This window comes from Gadus morhua, chromosome 4 (assembly GCF_902167405.1).
Source record: "Gadus morhua chromosome 4, gadMor3.0, whole genome shotgun sequence".
Taxonomy (NCBI): domain Eukaryota; kingdom Metazoa; phylum Chordata; class Actinopteri; order Gadiformes; family Gadidae; genus Gadus; species Gadus morhua.
The window spans coordinates 9,944,478-9,962,712 of record NC_044051.1 but is presented as its reverse complement, the minus strand read 5'-3'; the positions used below and the strand labels follow the sequence as shown (position 1 = coordinate 9,962,712).

The following is an 18,235-nucleotide window of genomic DNA, read 5'->3' as shown; positions in this document are numbered from 1 at the left end:
AGCCAATGTTTTTAAAGGATTTTTCATTTTATTAATAAATCATGGAGCTTGTCATGTTACAACAGCAATGAAAAACCTATTTACAATGAATAACATTTTGTTGTACAAACAATTGCCAAATGTCTAAAAGTACTTAGTCCGTGACTACTCTGCATATTAGGGACATACCGTCTCGTAAAACTCACAATCATGTCTCAAACAACTACGGAAACCATCATTGTAGTTTTGAGTTGTGTTTCATGTGAAGGGAGTCTTGAGAACCACGGAGGCTTTGAGTGTTGGTGCATTAAGGTGTGTGGGGGGGGGGGGGGGGGGGGGGGGGTTTCAGCTGTGGAGCCCGCTCCGGATGTGCCCGCTGTCCGTCAGCCCGTGCTCTATGAGCTTGATGTCCTCCAGGTCGTCCTTGATCACACTGATCAGGTGGCCCAGGCCCTCTTGCTGCTGCTTCAGGTGCTGCACGAGGAGGACAGAGTTACGGATTCAGCCTCACTCCCTAGGCCTGAGCCTAGGGAGTGAGGCTCAGGCTCTCAGGGCAAGTCCTTCAGGGATAGAGGTAAGGCACATGTTCTGGGATCGGCTTATGCAAGAAGCCCAACTCTAACAAAACTCAATTAGCCTAATTTATTGATCAAAACATATTCATATCCGCATTTGCTCTGGGTCAAAGTATTACAATTTTTTTAAGGGCGTATCAAAAGTATCAGAAATGTGTATATGCATACATAGTTCTAATGGAGGTAAAATCTCACCTGTTTGATTTCGCGGAGAACGTCCGCATCCACGTTATAGCGCTCCTCTGACCTCACAGCCCCAAAGTGGTTCTGCATCCGGATTTGGGACATCAGCTCATTTAACCGCCCCTTTTTGATCAAAAAAACAATACAGTGGAGAAATGTATTTATATAATACAGAGCAAAACCATGCCCACATAATGTTTTATTTTAATAGGAATTAGGCCTTAGTAACAAAAGTCAAAGTGAACTTTACTGTCAGACCGACCGACCGTGCAACAAGTTACAAAGCAGCGCACCTGAGGAACAGGGGGAGAAGCAGGGCTTAAATAGCCTGCTTCTCCACTCATTCAGGGCGCCCCAGCCCTGGAGCTCCTGTACGGAGAGACCGGTCCTCGTGGGTAACGGGATTCCACCCACGGGGGATAGGACCGTAGATTCCTCTCAGGTTTTTTCGTTGTAGTATTATTTTCAGTATTAGACTTTGTTTGATTTTGGATTAAACATGCCTTTTTGGCTTTTGCCCAGCGAACTGGTGTCCTGTTTGGGAGGAGGTGGTTCACTCACCGTGCCGGGGTGCCACAATAGACAGAGTGCATACATTCTACTGAATAGAATATTCACAGTGTTATGAGGTAGTTCTTGTGGTTGCCACCAACACAAGCACCCACCTTGAACTGTGTGGGGGCGTTGAGTTCAGACTGGATAGTGTCCAGCTGCACCCGTAGGTGCTCCTCGTCCACCTGGATAGCGTAGCCACTCTTCCTCTGGATCTCCTGCTTAATGAGCACCTAGCAGGGGAGAAGGGAGGGCGATGATAAGGCGAGGAGTGAGGAGAAGCCAGCTGAACTCCTTGAGATAGTCAAAGTAGCTATCTGAACTAGCCGGATGAACTCCTTTAGATAGTCAAAGTAGCTATCTGAACTAGCCGAATGAACTCTCCTTTAACTAGCCAAGGAAACCATTTGAACTACCCGGATAAACTATGCATCTCAACTACCCATATTAACTAACTAGCCTGACAGACTAGCATTAAGCTTGCCAAAATAGCCAGCAGAACTAGCATTTAGCTGTAGCTGTACGTGTATTTGAGGTGAACCCGATATTCAGGCGAGGATTCTCTACCTGCAGGACTCTGTGAGACAGATCCATCAGCTTCCTTTTGTACTGGGCTATCTTGGCCACCGTTGTCGCCTGGTTCTTCTGCAGGTCACTGATGTCCCCGGAGATGATCTGAGATGGGTGGACACACGGGTGATACAGAAGGTTATTTTGTGTACGAGTGAGAGAAAGAGAAGGAGGGGAAAGGAACAGGGTTTTATTGGGCGTGGTCGCTGGGGATGGTACGGCGGTCTGGGATCTCCACTCACATCAACCCTGGTTTGGTGCTGCTTGGTCATCTGCTCCTGGATCTTAAGTCTCCGGAGCAGCTCTTTGAACCCCACCATGGGCACCGGGATCAGCCTGCAGGGAGGGGGGGGGGGGGGGGGGGGGGGGGAGAGGAGGTCAGGAGCCGGTTGGGTACACTGGTTTATAAATAGGTCCCAGTCTCTGTGCTACGAACCCAACCTACTTCTCAGGTTCGGGGTTGTCCACCTTGGCCTGCTCCCATATGATCGGATCCACGCCTGAGAATGACAAGTAGAAACACATGGCGTTCACTTGACGGAACAAAGCTCTACTATTCAGTTCTTTTTTTTAATGAAATGACAGGCGGAGAAATAAAAGACAAAAAGAGAGATAGGCAAAGACAGTGAGACAGGAAGAAAGACAAACGTACGGAGAAACAGACACGCAGGCCTTTCACACATGAACTGATTAACTCCAGGGAATCAGGCCCCAAGATGAGTAGGAGTTACACGTTCACACATGGAACGCACAACGGGAGAAAAGGCGCGTCAGACGTGTTCCCACATATGGGAGATGCTCTGTATACATCGGGCGAGGGGTGGTGCCTGGGTAGAGCGTGTAGGAGGCAGGCCGTGGCGCACACCGTAGGCAGCATAGTCGCAGTGTTTTCTTTACAACACATCAAAGATGGCGGATGGGGCTACCAACTCTCTTTCTGCGGTGACATCAGAAGAAAAGTGGAAAGCGGACAGAGGTTGGAACGAGGGAAGAAGCAACGTCAGTAACACGCCAACTCGCTCGTTGTGAATTCTCTCTGGCTCTAAGATTCTTTGGACTTTACACTAGGGGACCTGGTGTGTTCAACGCGAGCCCTGCCGGGTATTATCCGGAGAAGGTCAGACGTACGGTGCATCTGTGAAAGGCCCGACAGTGAGAATGAGAAAGACAAACTGGGAGAGAGAGAGACACGCATCCAGAGAGACTGAATGAGACAGAAAGATAGAAAAGGAGAGAGACACATACAGCGAGAAACAAATCCACGCAGAAAGAGACTCGGGAGACCGACCTGCGGGCGCGTTCTGCAGCAGCTGTTTGAGCTGGGTCTGGGAGAGCTCCGTGCGCGTCACCGACATGAGGACCCCTATCTGGGCCAGCTGGGCCTTGACGTTGGCCTGCTCCACGAAGCTGTACAGCGTGCTGGCCGCGATGCGCTTGGACGTGCCGTTGGGGGAGCGCTCCACCACGTACACAATCACCTCCGTCCTGGTGAGGGATAAATAAGGTTCAGTCCTCAGAAAATGCATTTTAAGTGAGGCACTTATAGTTGGTGTAGAATGAGGAATGCAAGCATTAAAAATCACGGGGGGTCATGAGAAAGGAGGGCATCAACAAGCCAACCCAAGGTCTTCCGGACGGTATAAACTGCTCCATTTACATCCATTTCTCCCCACAAATTGTATCCCCCGTTTCCCGTATTATTATTTTTTTCCAGAACGCGTGTGAAACCAATTCTCACTGGTCGTCGGGCAGGGCCTTGACCCCCTCCACGTTGACGGACAGCGACTGGTTGCTGCCCAGCAGCTTGAAGAGGGACTCCACCAGGTGCTGCTGCTGGGCGCGCACGTCCGCCTCCCTCTTGTTGAGGCACAAGGCCACCAGGCCGTCCTCGTCCTTGTTACCGGGGATGCAGCTGTAGCCCACCGCCTGCACGGCAGAGACACACACATACACACATTGTTTTAAAGTACCACCCCATAGGCACACTGCATACAAGTATACGTAAATGCTTTTAATAATAATAATAATAATAATAATAATAAAAACTAGCATTTCCACATAATTTGAAATCGCTTTCTATCCAAAGCCAACCCAGAAAGCTTTCAGCTGGGAGTTGAATCCACAAGACGCTAGGCTACACTATCTCCACATCCCATCCAAGCCCCTCCTCTGCCCTCTGACTGGTAACAACACGTGCTTATAAGCCTTCAATGTGGGCCGGGATTCCAACAACCACCATCAATAGATCATCCTGCGCTACAAAACAGAAGAGGGAAACCACACCCGACAGACTTAAGGCCCCAATCAGGCCGGAAAAGTCTTAACAGCTGGGGTAGGGGGAATTTTTTTGATTGGTTAACAAAAGGGATGGACGTGAGGAATCGATGACTCGAGTACTCCTCGTTACAAATGAACTCGGTTGGTGGACAGGCAAACTCGAGTTTGCATATACACACACACACAAAGTTTTCTGAAGCAAATGTATCAATTTTCTGTGCGGCGCCACTAACGCATGCCGTGGGCACAAAGCGTGTGCAGGCACGCCAGAATTCAAAAAGTTAAGAGATGGCGGTTAAAGCAAAGCGCAGCGAAGAATTGAAATACTTTAAAGAAATAGGAGATCATAAGGTGAAATGTAAAATATGCCAAGCGAAATCGAGCTACCAGAGTACTACAAGTACTATGCGGCAACATATGCTCCTGAAACGAGTTCGGGAAAGCAGACCCGCAGCAACCAAGTGTGTCGGCTATTTTCACCACCGCAAGACGCGTCTGTAATCCCGGCCGTGTAGAGAAGGTCACAACGCTGAGTATTTCCATAGTCCATTTGCTGCCGTTTTATTTGCAGCTTTAAATTATTTGCAATGGTTAGGCTACTTGTTTTTTTTTTTTTAAACCTTGGTTCGACGTGATTTAAATTGTGAGACGCATATTTATTTTTGTAAGTAAAATGTGTTTTGAACGTTTGCAAAAATAATGCTCACTCTGACAACTCTGACTGTTTTGATGGAGAGCATTACATGTTTGGTTGGTAATATTGCCGTTCATCATTAGGCCTATTCCTGCTGCAGATGCGTTGCATTCTAAAAATAGATTTGATTAAACGAGTACTCGATTGATCCTCGAGGAATTCCGTCGATCACTCGAGTTTGGAATTTACTACTCGTGCCCATCCCTAGGGTCACCGTGCATTTTTGCTTTTGCATTGCTGAGAGGGCTTCAACACAAACTCCGAGGATGCCCGTCCCATGTTTTACCCTGCAAATGTTTTTGAGTGCGATCCACACCTTTACAAGCACCCATCTTCTCCAGTCGCCCCGCCCCGCCGTACCTTGAACCTGCAGAAGGGGTTCTCTAGGCTGAAGTCAACAGCCGGCGTGCTGTTACTGTAGTAGCCCTTGCCCGTGCCCCAGTAGGCCTGCAGCTGGTTCCACTTGGCCAGGATGGCGTCCCTCTCGTCCCCCAGCAGAGTGGGTGCCGACAGGGCCGTCACCTGCTGGTAGAGCTGGGCCTGCCCGTGCTGGGCCTGCTGGCCAAACAGACCACCTGAGAGAAAAATATAAATAAAAAAAGAAGGGGGGGGGGGGGGGGGAGAGAGAGAGAGAGAGAGAGAGAGAGAGAGAGAGAGAGAGAGAGAGAGAGAGAGAGAGAGAGAGAGAGAGAGAGAGAGAGAGAGAGAGAGAGAACCATGAGTAGGACAGTTAGACACCATGAAGTGCCGCATTCAGTTTACCCCCCCCACCCTTCTCAGTGTTGTCCCTCACCTTGCTGCGGCTGAGCAGCCTGGATGTTGAAGCCCCCGAACCCACCCAGACCGCCCCCTAACGCAGCCCCGAATCCCCCCACCCCGGGGGCGGTGGCCGCCCCCAGTCCAGTGGGGAACCCAAAGCCCTTGTTCTGGGTGTTTCCGAAGAGGCCCCCTGGGAGGGCAGAAGAGGAGAAATTGTTCAGAAAAAAACGAAAGTCACATGATGGTAACACGATTTCAACACTTTTTTGCGACGCTTGACCTCATCGTTCTGCATCAGTAGTGGTTAAAGAAGAGTTTAGGGAATGAGAGGAAGGGAGTAGGGAGACATCTTGTGGCGGTAGGATGGGACGCTCATTACAAAAAGAAAAGCAGAAGTACATTCCGATAAGTCGCAATAAAAACAGACACGTTAGACTTTCTCAGAAGTTACCAATATTCCAGATTTGACCTGAAATAATTACCAAATCTTCCCATGACAAGGAATTTACTCTACCCGTTTTGAACTCTGATTGATATGGAAACGTGTTATTATTTTCCATAACTTCATGCCAGATAACAGAACCCCTACCCAGCCAGCCGCCCAAGAAGACACCCCCCTCTCAGACGCATAGCACATTAACAAAGATGTTTCTCATAGGTTAACAAGCCCTAAGAGTGCGGGGAAAAACAGGTTTCATTGCCAATTCAAATCCGTTTAGTCCTGGTTGGAGCAGGCGGGAGCCCTACCTGTGGTGCTAGCGGGTGTAGCGAAGCTAAAGGTGGAGCCTGGCACGGCAGCAGCGGTGGTCGTGGCTCCAAAGCCCCCGAAGGCCCCTGAGCAATACACAAGGTGTTTAGAAAAACCTCCCGAAACAAACAGTGCATGCATGTAGTACACGTGGACCGATGGGGAGAGATGAGGAGGAAAGGAGAACTAGTGACAACGTTATCAGCTTCGGTTTGGTGAGGTGTTGAAAACCACTGTCCTCCAGAACCTTAAGCTTACCCTAACCTAAAAATAACCTAAGAGTAGATCATAGAAGGCTGCAAAGCTGGGCGTTCTGATACAGTGTGGGCTGTATCAGAATATTCACTGCAACAGAGTAGTTCCGATCAATGCATTTTGTTTATGATCATATTGTTGCCAGAAAAACAAAGCAATATTAAGGCCTACACAGAGATCTCCTATTACTCGCTTAAAAGCAACAGAAAAATAGTAACATTAGAAATCTAAACTATACTGAATATTAAATGGATAGTAGACCTCCCAATACCAGACCAATGGTAGGGAAGCCAGGTTAATATTAAGGTGACTTAAAGTGCAAGTGATTCCGAACACTGATATTTAAAATATAGTTTGCACAGAGTTCTAGGACGAAGGGGGGGGGCATTATCCCCATGGTTACGACAACCTACTTTGTGATTATTTAAAAAAAAAAAAAAACTGCACTACTGGCTGAAATGCACTACATACCGTGACACCAAAGACATTACATTTACATTTAGGCTTTATCCAAAGCGACTTACAATAAGTACATTTGTCATAAGAAGTGAAACAATACACTGCTGTGTCGGTACAGTAAAGATGTTCATAGAACCAAGTGCAAGTACTAACCATCGCTAGGCTAACCCATTCCCCGTGTACAGCAGTGATAGCATTTACTGCAGATGCTACACAATTAAGTACTACGAAAGTGCAATGTAGATTAAGTGCGTACAATAAGTGCGTACATTAAGTGCCAGGACGTACAACATACAATGGTGGCCGGAAGGTACCGCCCAGAAAGAGCGCCACACATCCACAAACACCTCATCACTGTGTGTTGAAAAAAACTTCAAACACACGTCAACGTTATGAAAATTATGGACGTGGATGTGCCGACAGATACTGATTAAATTAGGACATTTTTAAGGGGGCCACTACCTGTGCTAGCCAGGCTATTACCAACATTGAGAACAGTGCCAGTGGTGGTAGCTGGACTAAAGCATGCAACACCCCCCTAAACCCACCAGCAGTGGGGTTTGCTGCTCCAAGACCCCCAAACCCTGCAGCCATTGGAGGGCAGGCAGCCAGAGACAGACGGAGAGAGAGGGCGACATGAAGAGGTTAGGGTAAGAAAAACAAATCATGCAATCTTGAAGAAACTTTATGAAAAAAATAAACTCTTAATTTCACTTGATATGGGCATGCATCTTTAAGTTACTTGTAAAAATCACAATCTCAAAGCAAAATGACATAACAACTGAATGTTGACCATTATCGGACAAACACACACACACACACACACACATTTAGCATTACTTTGTGAAAACCATTACGAATTCTAACAAAGCAAACGACTCCCGTTATATCCAAAAAGGGCGCCTAACTGGACTCATATCTACAGCTATTCTTGGCTTGGTCATGTACATGTCCGTATGTAGGTCTTACCTGTTGCGGCCGAGCTAAACCCAAATCCTGGAGCTGCTGCAGCAGTTGTGGCTGCAGCCCCAAATCCAGGGGCGGTCAGGGCTGTGACAGAGGCAACAAAGAGGCACAAAATGTGCAGTCAGACTCAATGGCACTTGATACACCATACGCCTTGACCTCGTTCCAAATAATAGGCTGCTACAGCACAGGAAGATCGTCTTCGAAGTAGTGCTCACCAAACTGAAAGCACTATCATTTCCTGAGAATACATATTACAAATAAACAACATAGTACAAATGAAGACTATTTGGTTAGGACTTTTAGAAGATGTGGACAGGACAAGTGATGCTCCAACTACCAAATAGACGACATAGCACTATTTGTGTAGGACTTTAAGGAGATGTGGACAGGACTAAGTGTTGTTCTTACTACCAAATCCAGAGGCGGCAGTGGTTGTGGTGGCAGGGGCGCCAAAGCCAAATGCTGAGGATGCTGTGGTTTTGGCACCAAATGAACCAAATGAAAATCCAGTCGTGCCTTTATGATAGAATACAACATTTAATATGGGATGTCATGATATGGGTAGTGTAAATTATAAACGGAACAAAATCGCCATGTGGCTTAAAACCATCAGTTGTGGCTGTACACATGCAGCCGTTAATAAATCGAACAATGTGATCTAAAAATGATTACGTTCACCACTTAGAAAACTGTTACGAACGCTTCAAATACGAAAACAAATGAGATCATCTATAGACTCTATACTAGGCTTATGGGATGTGGTTCATCTTTTATACTGCTAACGTTAGCTGAGGAACAACAGCAGGCTACAAGTCTGTGATCTTTCTCTGTTGATTCAACAACGGCGGACTGATTTTGGTCCATAAATTCAGAATACATAGCAATGCTTAATAATCGAAACGAAAGCCACATTTGGAGTTAAAAGTCTTACTGGCAGCAGGATTGGTGGGGGCGCCTCCGAAATTGAACGCCATGTTTAGGTTTACCCTCCTATCATGTCCGTCCGACTATAAAATGCGGTAACAGTTGAAAGGTTCCGTGAGGATAATCTAGAGATGAAATCGCAAGAACATATTTGGGGTCCAATATACACACAAATTTGAATTTATATTAATGCTGACCATATATATTTGTATTACTAATTTTTGGATGACGAACTGTTGAATCAAAACCACATATTCCTGGTTATAACCGAGTTATTATAACTAGCACGCACGCTTTATAAGTCCCGTTATCAGTAATTGAGCATTAAATGACTACATATTATGGCACTCCTTAACGCAAGTGTTAATTACTGGCTTATGTTAATATGCGATGAGGCTACATCATAAAAACTAGCATATAAAGCTCAATAAAAACATACAAGGCAATTTGTAATAAACAATTTGATTGTATTATATTTCGTGAAACACAAGCATCAATTACACAGAAAAGAAAATTCAATTTCAACTTTGAAATACGTACAATTCTACAGATACGCCACTATCGTTTTTTAACTGAGCATAGCCAGGCTCGTTTCAAACAAGTTTGAACCGTTTGAGCCTATTCAGAATAAAAAAATAAATGTTGGCTACAAATTCTGTTCGATTTATTTAAAAGCTGTTTCAGCATTTTGCTTAATTTTGTTGGAAAAATACCTTAAATGATTTGAAAAACCCTGGAATTTTTAATGGGCTTATTGCATGGAAAAATGAAATGATATGTTGTATTTTGAAGCTCTCTTTCAAGTAAACCTTTGACATTTTCAAAGTTTCAGACCTGGTTAGACATTCTCTAATATCCTACCATTGGTAGATGAATCAAAGAAATGTAAATATTCAATGCCTTCAGTAACAGTTCAAAACAGTTCAGTGTTTTATAACAGTTAGGCTAAGCCACAGCCATAACACAGACACATTGAAAATCAATGTGCAATGTCTTAATTTGAGTCTTAATTGTGTCTAAACCGGTTACATTTCTGAAATTTCTGTGGTACAAAAATGGATTTTGTCCAGACTCAAACTCACGAAGAGGTTGTAACAGTGACAAGGGTTAGAGCAACATTTTCACAGGCTAAGGGAAATAAACAAAGTAGTTGTGAGTAAAATATTTGAACGTTCCATTACCAAAAGAAATGCTTGCATGGCACTACAAAGAAAAAACAAATATGAATAACTTCTATACATCTCTACAATTTTCCAACATTAGAATTACACAATCAACAAAAAAAACACAACTTTACAGAACAGTGAACATTTCTCACAGCTTTAAACTTGATGCGATGATATTAAACATGAAGAAGAATATATGCAGTTCAAGATTACAAGTCTATGTACAAACAGTGTCATAAGAGTGATGAGTTTGTATTTATGAGTTTCTATTGACTAAAAACAATGAACAACAAGACCATTACCATAACTATTTGAATAGACTGAAAATGTAACATAGGAAGGCTGTGGAATAAGTAACACATATTTTTGTTGTCAAAAAAGTGAATTGAGATGTACCAAAAGGAGTAAAGGCCTCTCCATTAGTAAATAACAAATTTCAAACACAGTAACTCTTCTAATACTTAACCGGACATGCCGCCAGTGTGTTTTTGAGACGATAAGTATCTATCATAGAGAATATTATAAAAATATAACTTTTATCAATCTCTTGCGGGACGTTGAGTAAACTCTCCTTATACTTATCATGAGTATGCTTATAAATACAGATGGAATTCTTTCCTCTCTCCGAAAACAATTTGGACCTCTATCAAATCCTTCCGACTGGCCGTCCTCCACAGGGGTGCCTGTGCGCAGACATGCGTCCCCTGCTGGTGAAGTGTACTACTGCTCGGAGGTCAGAGGCGACAGGTTCATGTCTGTTCCGTTCTGGGGATCTTCCTTCTCTTTCTGACCCACGGCCGTGTAGGGTGAGTCGTCTTTGGCGGTAGACTGCGGAGAAAACTGGTCACATGTTACAAAGTGTTGTTCTAGAAAGCCCGACCTTGACTTGTTCACATGTTGCTGGACTAAAAACTTGGATATAAATACATATTGATACGTTTTAGTTGTAGTATGCGATAGAAATGTCCCTAAGCCGTCATCGCATATAGCGATATCTTTCAATATGAAGCGGGTCGTAAACAAACTAAACAAGACAAACAAAGAACATAAACAAATCGTGCCACTTGGTTAACCACACAAACCTTTCCTATTGGATGGAGGATGATGAGGTGGGAGGGTTAAAAAGTGTATGAGGCTGACATGAAACGGTGGAACGTGAAAGCATGGTTGAAAGGACAAAGACAAAAGCCACACTTACAGAGGCAGCGTAGAGAGGCTTGGTGAACGCAATCTTTTTAACTTCCTTCTGCACGGGGGAATATCAGATGACAAACATGCACGATGCTGTTAGTACGAATTGAAGTAGATGAGTTATGAATTATCGTCCATGTTGGTGAGCGCAAAGTTAGTGTTTTGCAGTGATATCGTTTGAAGTTTTAATGAGGGACCTCTAACATCAAATATGTTTTCAATAAGTTCAGCACAATAAAGTCAGAAGCAGACAAACTGACACATAAAAGAACAAATGAACTTATATTCATTATAATATTGGACCACATGCTTTTGTGAAAAACATTGAACATGAGATGTCTCACCTGCTGGCGGCGGCTGCGAAACAGGAGGATGATGAAGACGACAAGCAAGATGGCACCCAGGCCCACGATAAGGAGAGGGAAGTTCGACACCACAGTCTCTATGAGAAGCAGTCTCTTGAGTCTCTCTGCGGAAGCGTCGTCAATCTCCACAGTCTGTTGTGAGAAAACAGTGCCACGCCATGAGGGAACAAGCAATCAATAACTTTCAATTCATCAGACGCTTTTATCAAACAAAGATACAGTTACATTTAGTATTGATTCAACCCCGTCCAAACCAAATATTCAATATCCAGTGATTGAACGAATCACCCACCCCAAAATGCCTGCTTTCGCTAGTGAAAGTATGAAAAAGAGGGCTTACCTCGTTGATAAACATGACTGGAAAGATTGTGTCATTTAGATTCTTTGTTGCCCTGCAATACGTGCGAAAGAGCAGGAATAACATTTTAAATGATTGCTTTTTAAAATGTCATCTGATACAGCTGAAAACACCAAATACTCACGGGAAGTATTGGACCCTGCCGATGTGGATGTTAACCTGGGCTTTCTTGCTTGCACGAACAGGAATCCCAGTGGTCTAAGCCCAACAGATACATTTCATTTATTTATATGGTGAACCATGAAATTATTTTGCCTCGGCTCTAAAAGATAAGTCTTGAGTGAATGAACTTGATTTGACTTTGATTTGTTTTTTATCCTCACTGGTGATCTTAACCTGTGCAAACATCACGTTATGGCAGAAAGGGGAACATTACTTAATTATTCATTTAATTATGGAACACTAGGGGGCGCCACAACATACCACTTGTAAAATGTATTCACGCTACTAAACTATTCCACCCTGTCACGGTAGATAACAGAAGAACTGACCCAGGGCTGATGCTGGCCGTTTCGGCGGAGGGGGGGGTGGGAGAGCCTTTTTATATGTGAGGTGAAAACATCTAATTTGCCGAAATTGAGTGACAGGTAATACAATTAAGACAAACAACGGTGGGCCTCTTCATAACTAATTTATATATTTTTGTAATTCAATAATGTAAAATATATATGTATATTTTTTTACAGACCTTAATTTTTGGTGCCCCCCCAGGTGCCCTACGCACTCTGCGTACTCTGAGTATAGGGAGCGGCGTGCCTGAACTGACCGCAGTTTGATAGAAACACAAAAAATGTCTTACAGGGTTCAGATCCAGGAAGGTCTGGTGTAACTCCTTCACTGGGTTGAGCCCCGTTACCCCGTTGGCATATTTGGGGTCCCCAAGGTAGAAGTGTGGGAAGGAAGCGACCACCGGAGCGCCTGGGTAGAGAAGAGGATGTAGGGCAGGTGGTAAGGAACTAATGAAGGATCCTGGCAAAGATCCATATGAAATGGTAAGGAAACTGGAATGTCAGCCTGGATGGGTAGGCTAATATGATTATATTTTTCCCTTGGAAAATTACGTCAAATGGGGCGCCCAAATTCGAAACAAAAGACAGTGTTCTTAGACACCTAGTTTATACTGGAGATCAGAGATCAATATGCAAGAGCTAGAAATCCCTTGGCAATCCCTCTTTATTTTATTTATAAAAAGTAAAGAGTCTTTCCCCTATATGCACCTAGCAGCGGCGGTACGCCGCTGCTGAAATATGACCGCCGCTGCTGAATTTCTTTTTTTTAACTAGAGAAGAGGAGAGCTTCATATTAACGGAGGAACTTCCGCAGATTCGGAGTTTGCGGTTCAATAGATCATCAGTGAAACATCGTTGCGACACAATTGAGTGTAGTAACCCAGAGAACCAGCTACAACATTGTTTTCATCCAAACGAGCCGTCTTTAGCGAACGGTGACTTGCATTGGCTTCTACGAGCAGTCGGGTTTCAGCCGCGAGCTTAGGGACCGTCTGCAAAGTGCAAAACTGAATTGCATTGTCTTCTACGAGCAGTCGGCTTTCATCCGCGAGCTTAGGGACCGTCTGCAAAGTGCAAAACTGAAAACGACCACAATGGTAAAATTTCAATAGCGTTGCCATTATTGACTCTAAAGCCCCAAAACTTGTTCCACGCTCTTCATGGTCCTACTACAACCTTTAATTTTGAAAAATGTATCTCTTATTTTTTAAGATTTTTTATTTAGGAACAATTTCAATAGCGTTGCCATCAGTGGCGAAGCTAGACCTTTTTGAAACAAAAAAAAAAACTTGCCTTAGCCCACCCTATCGTTTAGTCCTCAAATCTAATATTCAACCGTGTTTTTTTTACACAAGCAATGAGAGGATGGATGCTGTACACTAATGAACAGGCTCAAATGGGCTAGTGAAATCGAGCGCAACCTTCCTTCAGGAATCTCTAACCTCGGATTGGTGGGTGGGCGTCTCCTGTTTGACAAAACCAAAAATGCAGCACGAGCGCACCTAACATAGTTTCTGCTGTTTTGTCTGTCAAAGAGGCTAGCTAGTCTTTATCATAAAATCCACGATTTCCAGCTGTGTTATAACATGACCTGGTAATAATAATAATAGAATAATTTTAAAACCTTGACATAATCTGTCAGGTGACTATTAAATGACAGTTGATCACAAGACGATTCTATATATGCCTCTTCTTGAATTGCTTCATGTTTTAGTCGGCAGAGCCTTGTAATGCTGCGTAGCATGATAAGCATGATTAGGTGCAAGGAGCAGAAAAATATCAAATATATATTGGTATGGGTGCTAATTTTCTGTTGAAAAAAAATGCTGGCATTAGTTTATCAGCTGAGGGCATATTCATTGCTATAACAACGTGAGTTAATCAACAAGTACCACATGTTCTAATACCATGAGACTCAGGCAGCGGATAAAATAATGCCAGCAGTTATTTTTAAACTGAAAATTAGCACCCTTTTTTTTTGCTTCAGAACAACAAGATTTTTTGGCATCAGAAGTTTTATAAAAATGTATGGGTCCCTGAAGGTGAGACAACATAGTTTAGTGCTCCCGAAATAGTGGTCTGTTTCTCATAGTATTCGACTAGTACAGGTTGTACTTGTTGATTTTTTTGCATCAGAAGTTTTATAAAAAGGTATGTTGATACAATTTATAAATTGTATGGGTCCATGAAAGTGAGGCGACATCATGTTGTACCAATGTGTTTCAGTAACATATTCAGGAAAATATGGTAATTTTTGAGTGAAACTTAAACAAAATAAATTTAATATACCTAAATTTTGTTATTCGAGTTCACAACCATTGATTATTCCTTCATCCAAACAGTCTTTTTTCATTTCATCACTTTAGTGGTTCAGAACTGCATTATTTAGCTGACACCGCCAGCTATCGGCTTAGACATACAACAGCATAGTAACTAAGAAAATAAAAATAAAATCTTGCACAGGACTTTATATACTTCATATACCCCTGTGGCTGCCTGGGGTTGAGCCCCCCCAAAAGTCAGAACCTAGACTCGCCCCTGGTTGCCATTATTGACTCTAGATCCCTAAAACGTTTTCCATATGCATGGGCTCTTTATGGTCTTACTGCAACCTTATGTTTTGAAAAATATATCTCTACTTAGTTCTAAGAAATTTCTTTTTAGCAAAAATGTCAATATACATTTTTTTTAGCAACATCTTCAGTAGCGTCGCCATTATTGACTCTAGAGCCCCGAAACTTGTTCAATAGAGGCATGGCCTATTTATGCTCGAGGCACAGACCTTTTCGATTGTTGTAGTATTTGGGTTATGGGGTTTTAATGTATAGGGTGGTTGTTGATATAAATATTTTTTGTTAAATAAATGTAAATAATGTTTTTAAAGATTATACTTGTAATATGTTCAATCTCTCCTTATTTCCCTTGCTCATTAATGTGCACAAATGTACTGTATGTATGTTGCCAGTAGACACATAGAAACCTCCCGGCAGGGTGCGCTTTGCGAGCACACAAAAAAAATTGCGTGCGAAAAACATTACATTTCACCTCCGCTGCTGCAACTCCATCCTAGGGGAAACACTGTAGTTTTGAGAACCAAAATTAACTCTCTCAGGTAGAAAGCCTAGTGTACAGTATGTTCATATAATTTAACCCAAGGTACTATCAAGGATGCAGTTTTTTTTTTACACATGACCACTATAAATACCTCAAGTTATTAATACAGAACCTGCCAAGACAATGTTGATTGAATACGACCTCATACCTTCTGAATTCAAAACAAAGTACTTCCGTTTCCCTACAACCCATATCAGACACAATGGGTGCCGACATGACATGCTCGTCCCTTCTGTGGATACACTTTTGGCATGTCACACAGAATTTCCTATCTAATAATCTATTGTGGTGCTGTTCCTTCCCGTCTTTGTCAAAAATCGATCACTCAGCCTGGAGGCTCGTCTCTGTTGTGATCGTTTGTGGTGATACGGTCCTGGATATGGTAGCCAACTCCTCTTCAACCTAACCCTATGGCAACAACACTTTCAAGTACTCTAATTGTTTCGGTGGAACATGGACGATGTTTGGTTACAGAACACCTGCAATGAATGTTGGTGATTTGGTATAAAATTTGAAAAAACAGCGTTGACATTTACTAAATAAAATATATTTGATACAATCGTGGCATTTTTACAAGATGGAGATCACCTATTTCCACTGAGTCCAGTATTGAACAAAAAAAATAAGGCCTTCAAATACAGTAGCGTTAATGTTGCAGTGAGTAGCGGGCGATGTAGCATGCAAACACAACAGGGAAGGAAACTTTGTCGAGATTACATCTTGTGTTTGGATTTAATAAGTGATACGGTCTATTTTTCCCAGCTTCTAATGATTTAAGGGCTTGGCTAGTGCTCCCCGATGGGAGAAAAGAACAAACTAAATGGTGCTAGATGTTTCACTGCCGACAGGGTCGCCGACCGACAGCATGCCTGTCTAGGCCGGCACGCAGTGTTATTTATTGTGGCATGCACAGCAAATATTAGGGCATGTAGTTTGGGATTAATGTGTTTTATATATGTTTATATTCCTGATAAACTCTTTTCAAAAACATAACCTGATAATCACGGAATCAGGGTCACGTGACCTCGTCCCGTTCACTTGCGGAGATTATGTCCCTTCGTCCCCTGTCAAACGAGGGTCAAAGGTCAACGATGTGTGTGCACACGCTAGGCACTGAGAGCTCGCCCCGCCCTCTCCGTTCTGTGACCTATGCATTTGTTCAATATTCCCCCTAATTTTTCCACACGGAGTCCACACGGTTCTCAACCCGATGTGTTTGTGCAGGACTCCTCTCTCGGACTGCGTCAGTCTATCTCCCACAGCATACAGGACACAAACATAAGCATAAAACAGCGGATCCTAACAGGATCGCGTAGCAGTCGGTCTCTCACTGGTGTAAATATAGGTAATGCAGGGGGATACTCGTCTGCGTGCTAAGACTGCTATCGTCATGTTCGTGTGAGTTGCCCAATGGTGCTGCAGAACTTCTATCGATAATGTATCATGCAGTTTGGCGTATGCATTTCCTGCTTCCAATTATCCTTTTTATTTAGTTTCTGTGCTTAAAATACCGCCTTTGATTCGGCAAGGCCTGCTCCGACCTGCTGTACGTGGTGTTAAGGCTTAGTTATGGTTCCAAATCGACGCAACGCGAGGGGGTACACAGACCCATTGCGTCCTTGCGGACCCTCTTTTTGTCTACCGTAAGGGCCTGACGTGCGCCTCCCCAAAAAACTGCAACCTTTTGTCGAGGAGATGCAGCGGCACGGGCAACGATTGGTCCGCTAACGAGAACCCGAAGCAGAACCGAAACAGATGCCTCGACGTGGAACAATAACTGAGCCTTTAGGGTGCGCATTGTCCCTCACGCGGGGGGGGGGGGGGGGGGGGGGGGGGGGATTGCACGGGCCCCCATGCAATCTTGCATGGGGGCCCGTTCCTACTTCGTCACGCCACTGATACATACATCTTCCTGTCATAAGAATGAATGAATCTGCCGAACGATGACACTATGAATCGGGTCATACTACCGGTCGAAAAATGATTAACCATTTCGCCGCATGCCTTTGGCCCTCTGTGAATCTGATCTCCATGACGGCTCTTAAGTGCTCTGTTGTCTTCACTCAACAGTGTTTCCCAGGGGCGGGGGGGGGCTTCCGACCTTAGCTAGTATGCTTACCATCGAGGCAATGGGCCTTGCGGCGAGTCGACCCCCCCCAAGTTTGATTCATATTCCACATGTCTCTCCCCCTCTCTCTTGTATCACGCCTTCCTGTCATTCTTCACTGTCCTGTGGACAAAGTGTTTCGACACAGCAGCACTCGACAGGAGGTCGCATGCAGATCCTCTCTCGGAATACACGCTCCCTGTTACCGCCGCCCGCAACCTATCCACTGCTGTGAAACCAAGTTTCACTTCCCTTGTATAGCCATTAAGATCTTTGTGTTTGTTACACCTACAGAGTTCAAAGGTCGCCCTTCTGACCTTGACCATGCCTTGGCCCTGTAGGTCAAGCCTTCGTGCCATAAGGGGTGCTATGCATGGTCGGTGAGCTTCTACACGGATAAAAGAGAGATCACGTCCTCCGAGACCGGCCTCAGTTAAAGTTCATTATTAGTTCATTATTAAATCGAATCATTCATCATATA

The 18,235-nt window shown here is 44.0% G+C and overlaps 2 protein-coding genes across 9 annotated transcripts in view; both read right to left on the bottom strand.

The window, feature by feature from the left end:
- Nucleotides 1–6: 6 nt before the first annotated feature.
- nup54 (nucleoporin 54) lies at nucleotides 7–9,047 on the bottom strand. Of its 4 annotated transcripts, XM_030355360.1 has the most exons (15): nucleotides 8,952–9,047; nucleotides 8,429–8,536; nucleotides 8,021–8,101; nucleotides 7,600–7,635; nucleotides 6,337–6,423; nucleotides 5,624–5,779; nucleotides 5,191–5,405; nucleotides 3,598–3,785; nucleotides 3,148–3,344; nucleotides 2,305–2,359; nucleotides 2,102–2,195; nucleotides 1,857–1,964; nucleotides 1,403–1,522; nucleotides 750–860; nucleotides 7–453 (listed from the first exon to the last, which is right to left on the bottom strand). In XM_030355360.1, the coding sequence occupies exons 1-15, from the start codon at nucleotides 8,992–8,994 to the stop codon at nucleotides 325–327; spliced, it is 1,728 nt and encodes a 575-aa protein (XP_030211220.1). In that variant the 5' UTR covers nucleotides 8,995–9,047; the 3' UTR covers nucleotides 7–324. The 4 variants fall into 4 exon arrangements, with proteins under 4 accessions (XP_030211220.1, XP_030211222.1, XP_030211223.1 ...); XM_030355362.1 differs by lacking the exon at nucleotides 7,600–7,635 and having other exon boundaries at nucleotides 85–453; XM_030355363.1 differs by lacking the exon at nucleotides 8,429–8,536 and having other exon boundaries at nucleotides 85–453; nucleotides 8,952–9,042.
- A 343-nt stretch (nucleotides 9,048–9,390) lies between these two features.
- Nucleotides 9,391–18,235, bottom strand: part of LOC115542882 (lysosome membrane protein 2) — a 28,807-nt gene continuing 19,962 nt past the window's right edge. For 2 of the 5 annotated variants that reach the window (XM_030355365.1, XM_030355366.1), the window contains exons 9-14: nucleotides 12,824–12,942; nucleotides 12,149–12,222; nucleotides 12,007–12,058; nucleotides 11,646–11,798; nucleotides 11,309–11,356; nucleotides 9,391–10,950 (exon numbers count right to left, since the gene is read on the bottom strand). In XM_030355365.1, coding sequence (XP_030211225.1) covers nucleotides 10,831–10,950; nucleotides 11,309–11,356; nucleotides 11,646–11,798; nucleotides 12,007–12,058; nucleotides 12,149–12,222; nucleotides 12,824–12,942 — 566 coding nt within the window. In that variant the 3' untranslated portion in view covers nucleotides 9,391–10,830. The remainder of the gene's footprint in view (nucleotides 10,951–11,308; nucleotides 11,357–11,645; nucleotides 11,799–12,006; nucleotides 12,059–12,148; nucleotides 12,223–12,823; nucleotides 12,943–18,235) is intronic. The other 3 variants (XM_030355367.1, XM_030355368.1, XM_030355369.1) reach the window with 3 other exon arrangements.

Bases quoted from the DNA above. Each gene is read 5' to 3' on its own strand.
- nup54 (XM_030355360.1), bottom strand. From the start codon at position 8,994: ATGGCGTTCAATTTCGGAGGCGCCCCCACCAATCCTGCTGCCA. The intron at 8,537-8,951 runs GTAAGACTTTTA...TCTATCATAAAG, and splicing joins CCCCACCAATCCTGCTGCCA to GCACGACTGGATTTTCATTT. The intron at 1,523-1,856 runs GTAGAGAATCCT...CTCCCCTGCTAG, and splicing joins TGTCTCACAGAGTCCTGCAG to GTGCTCATTAAGCAGGAGAT.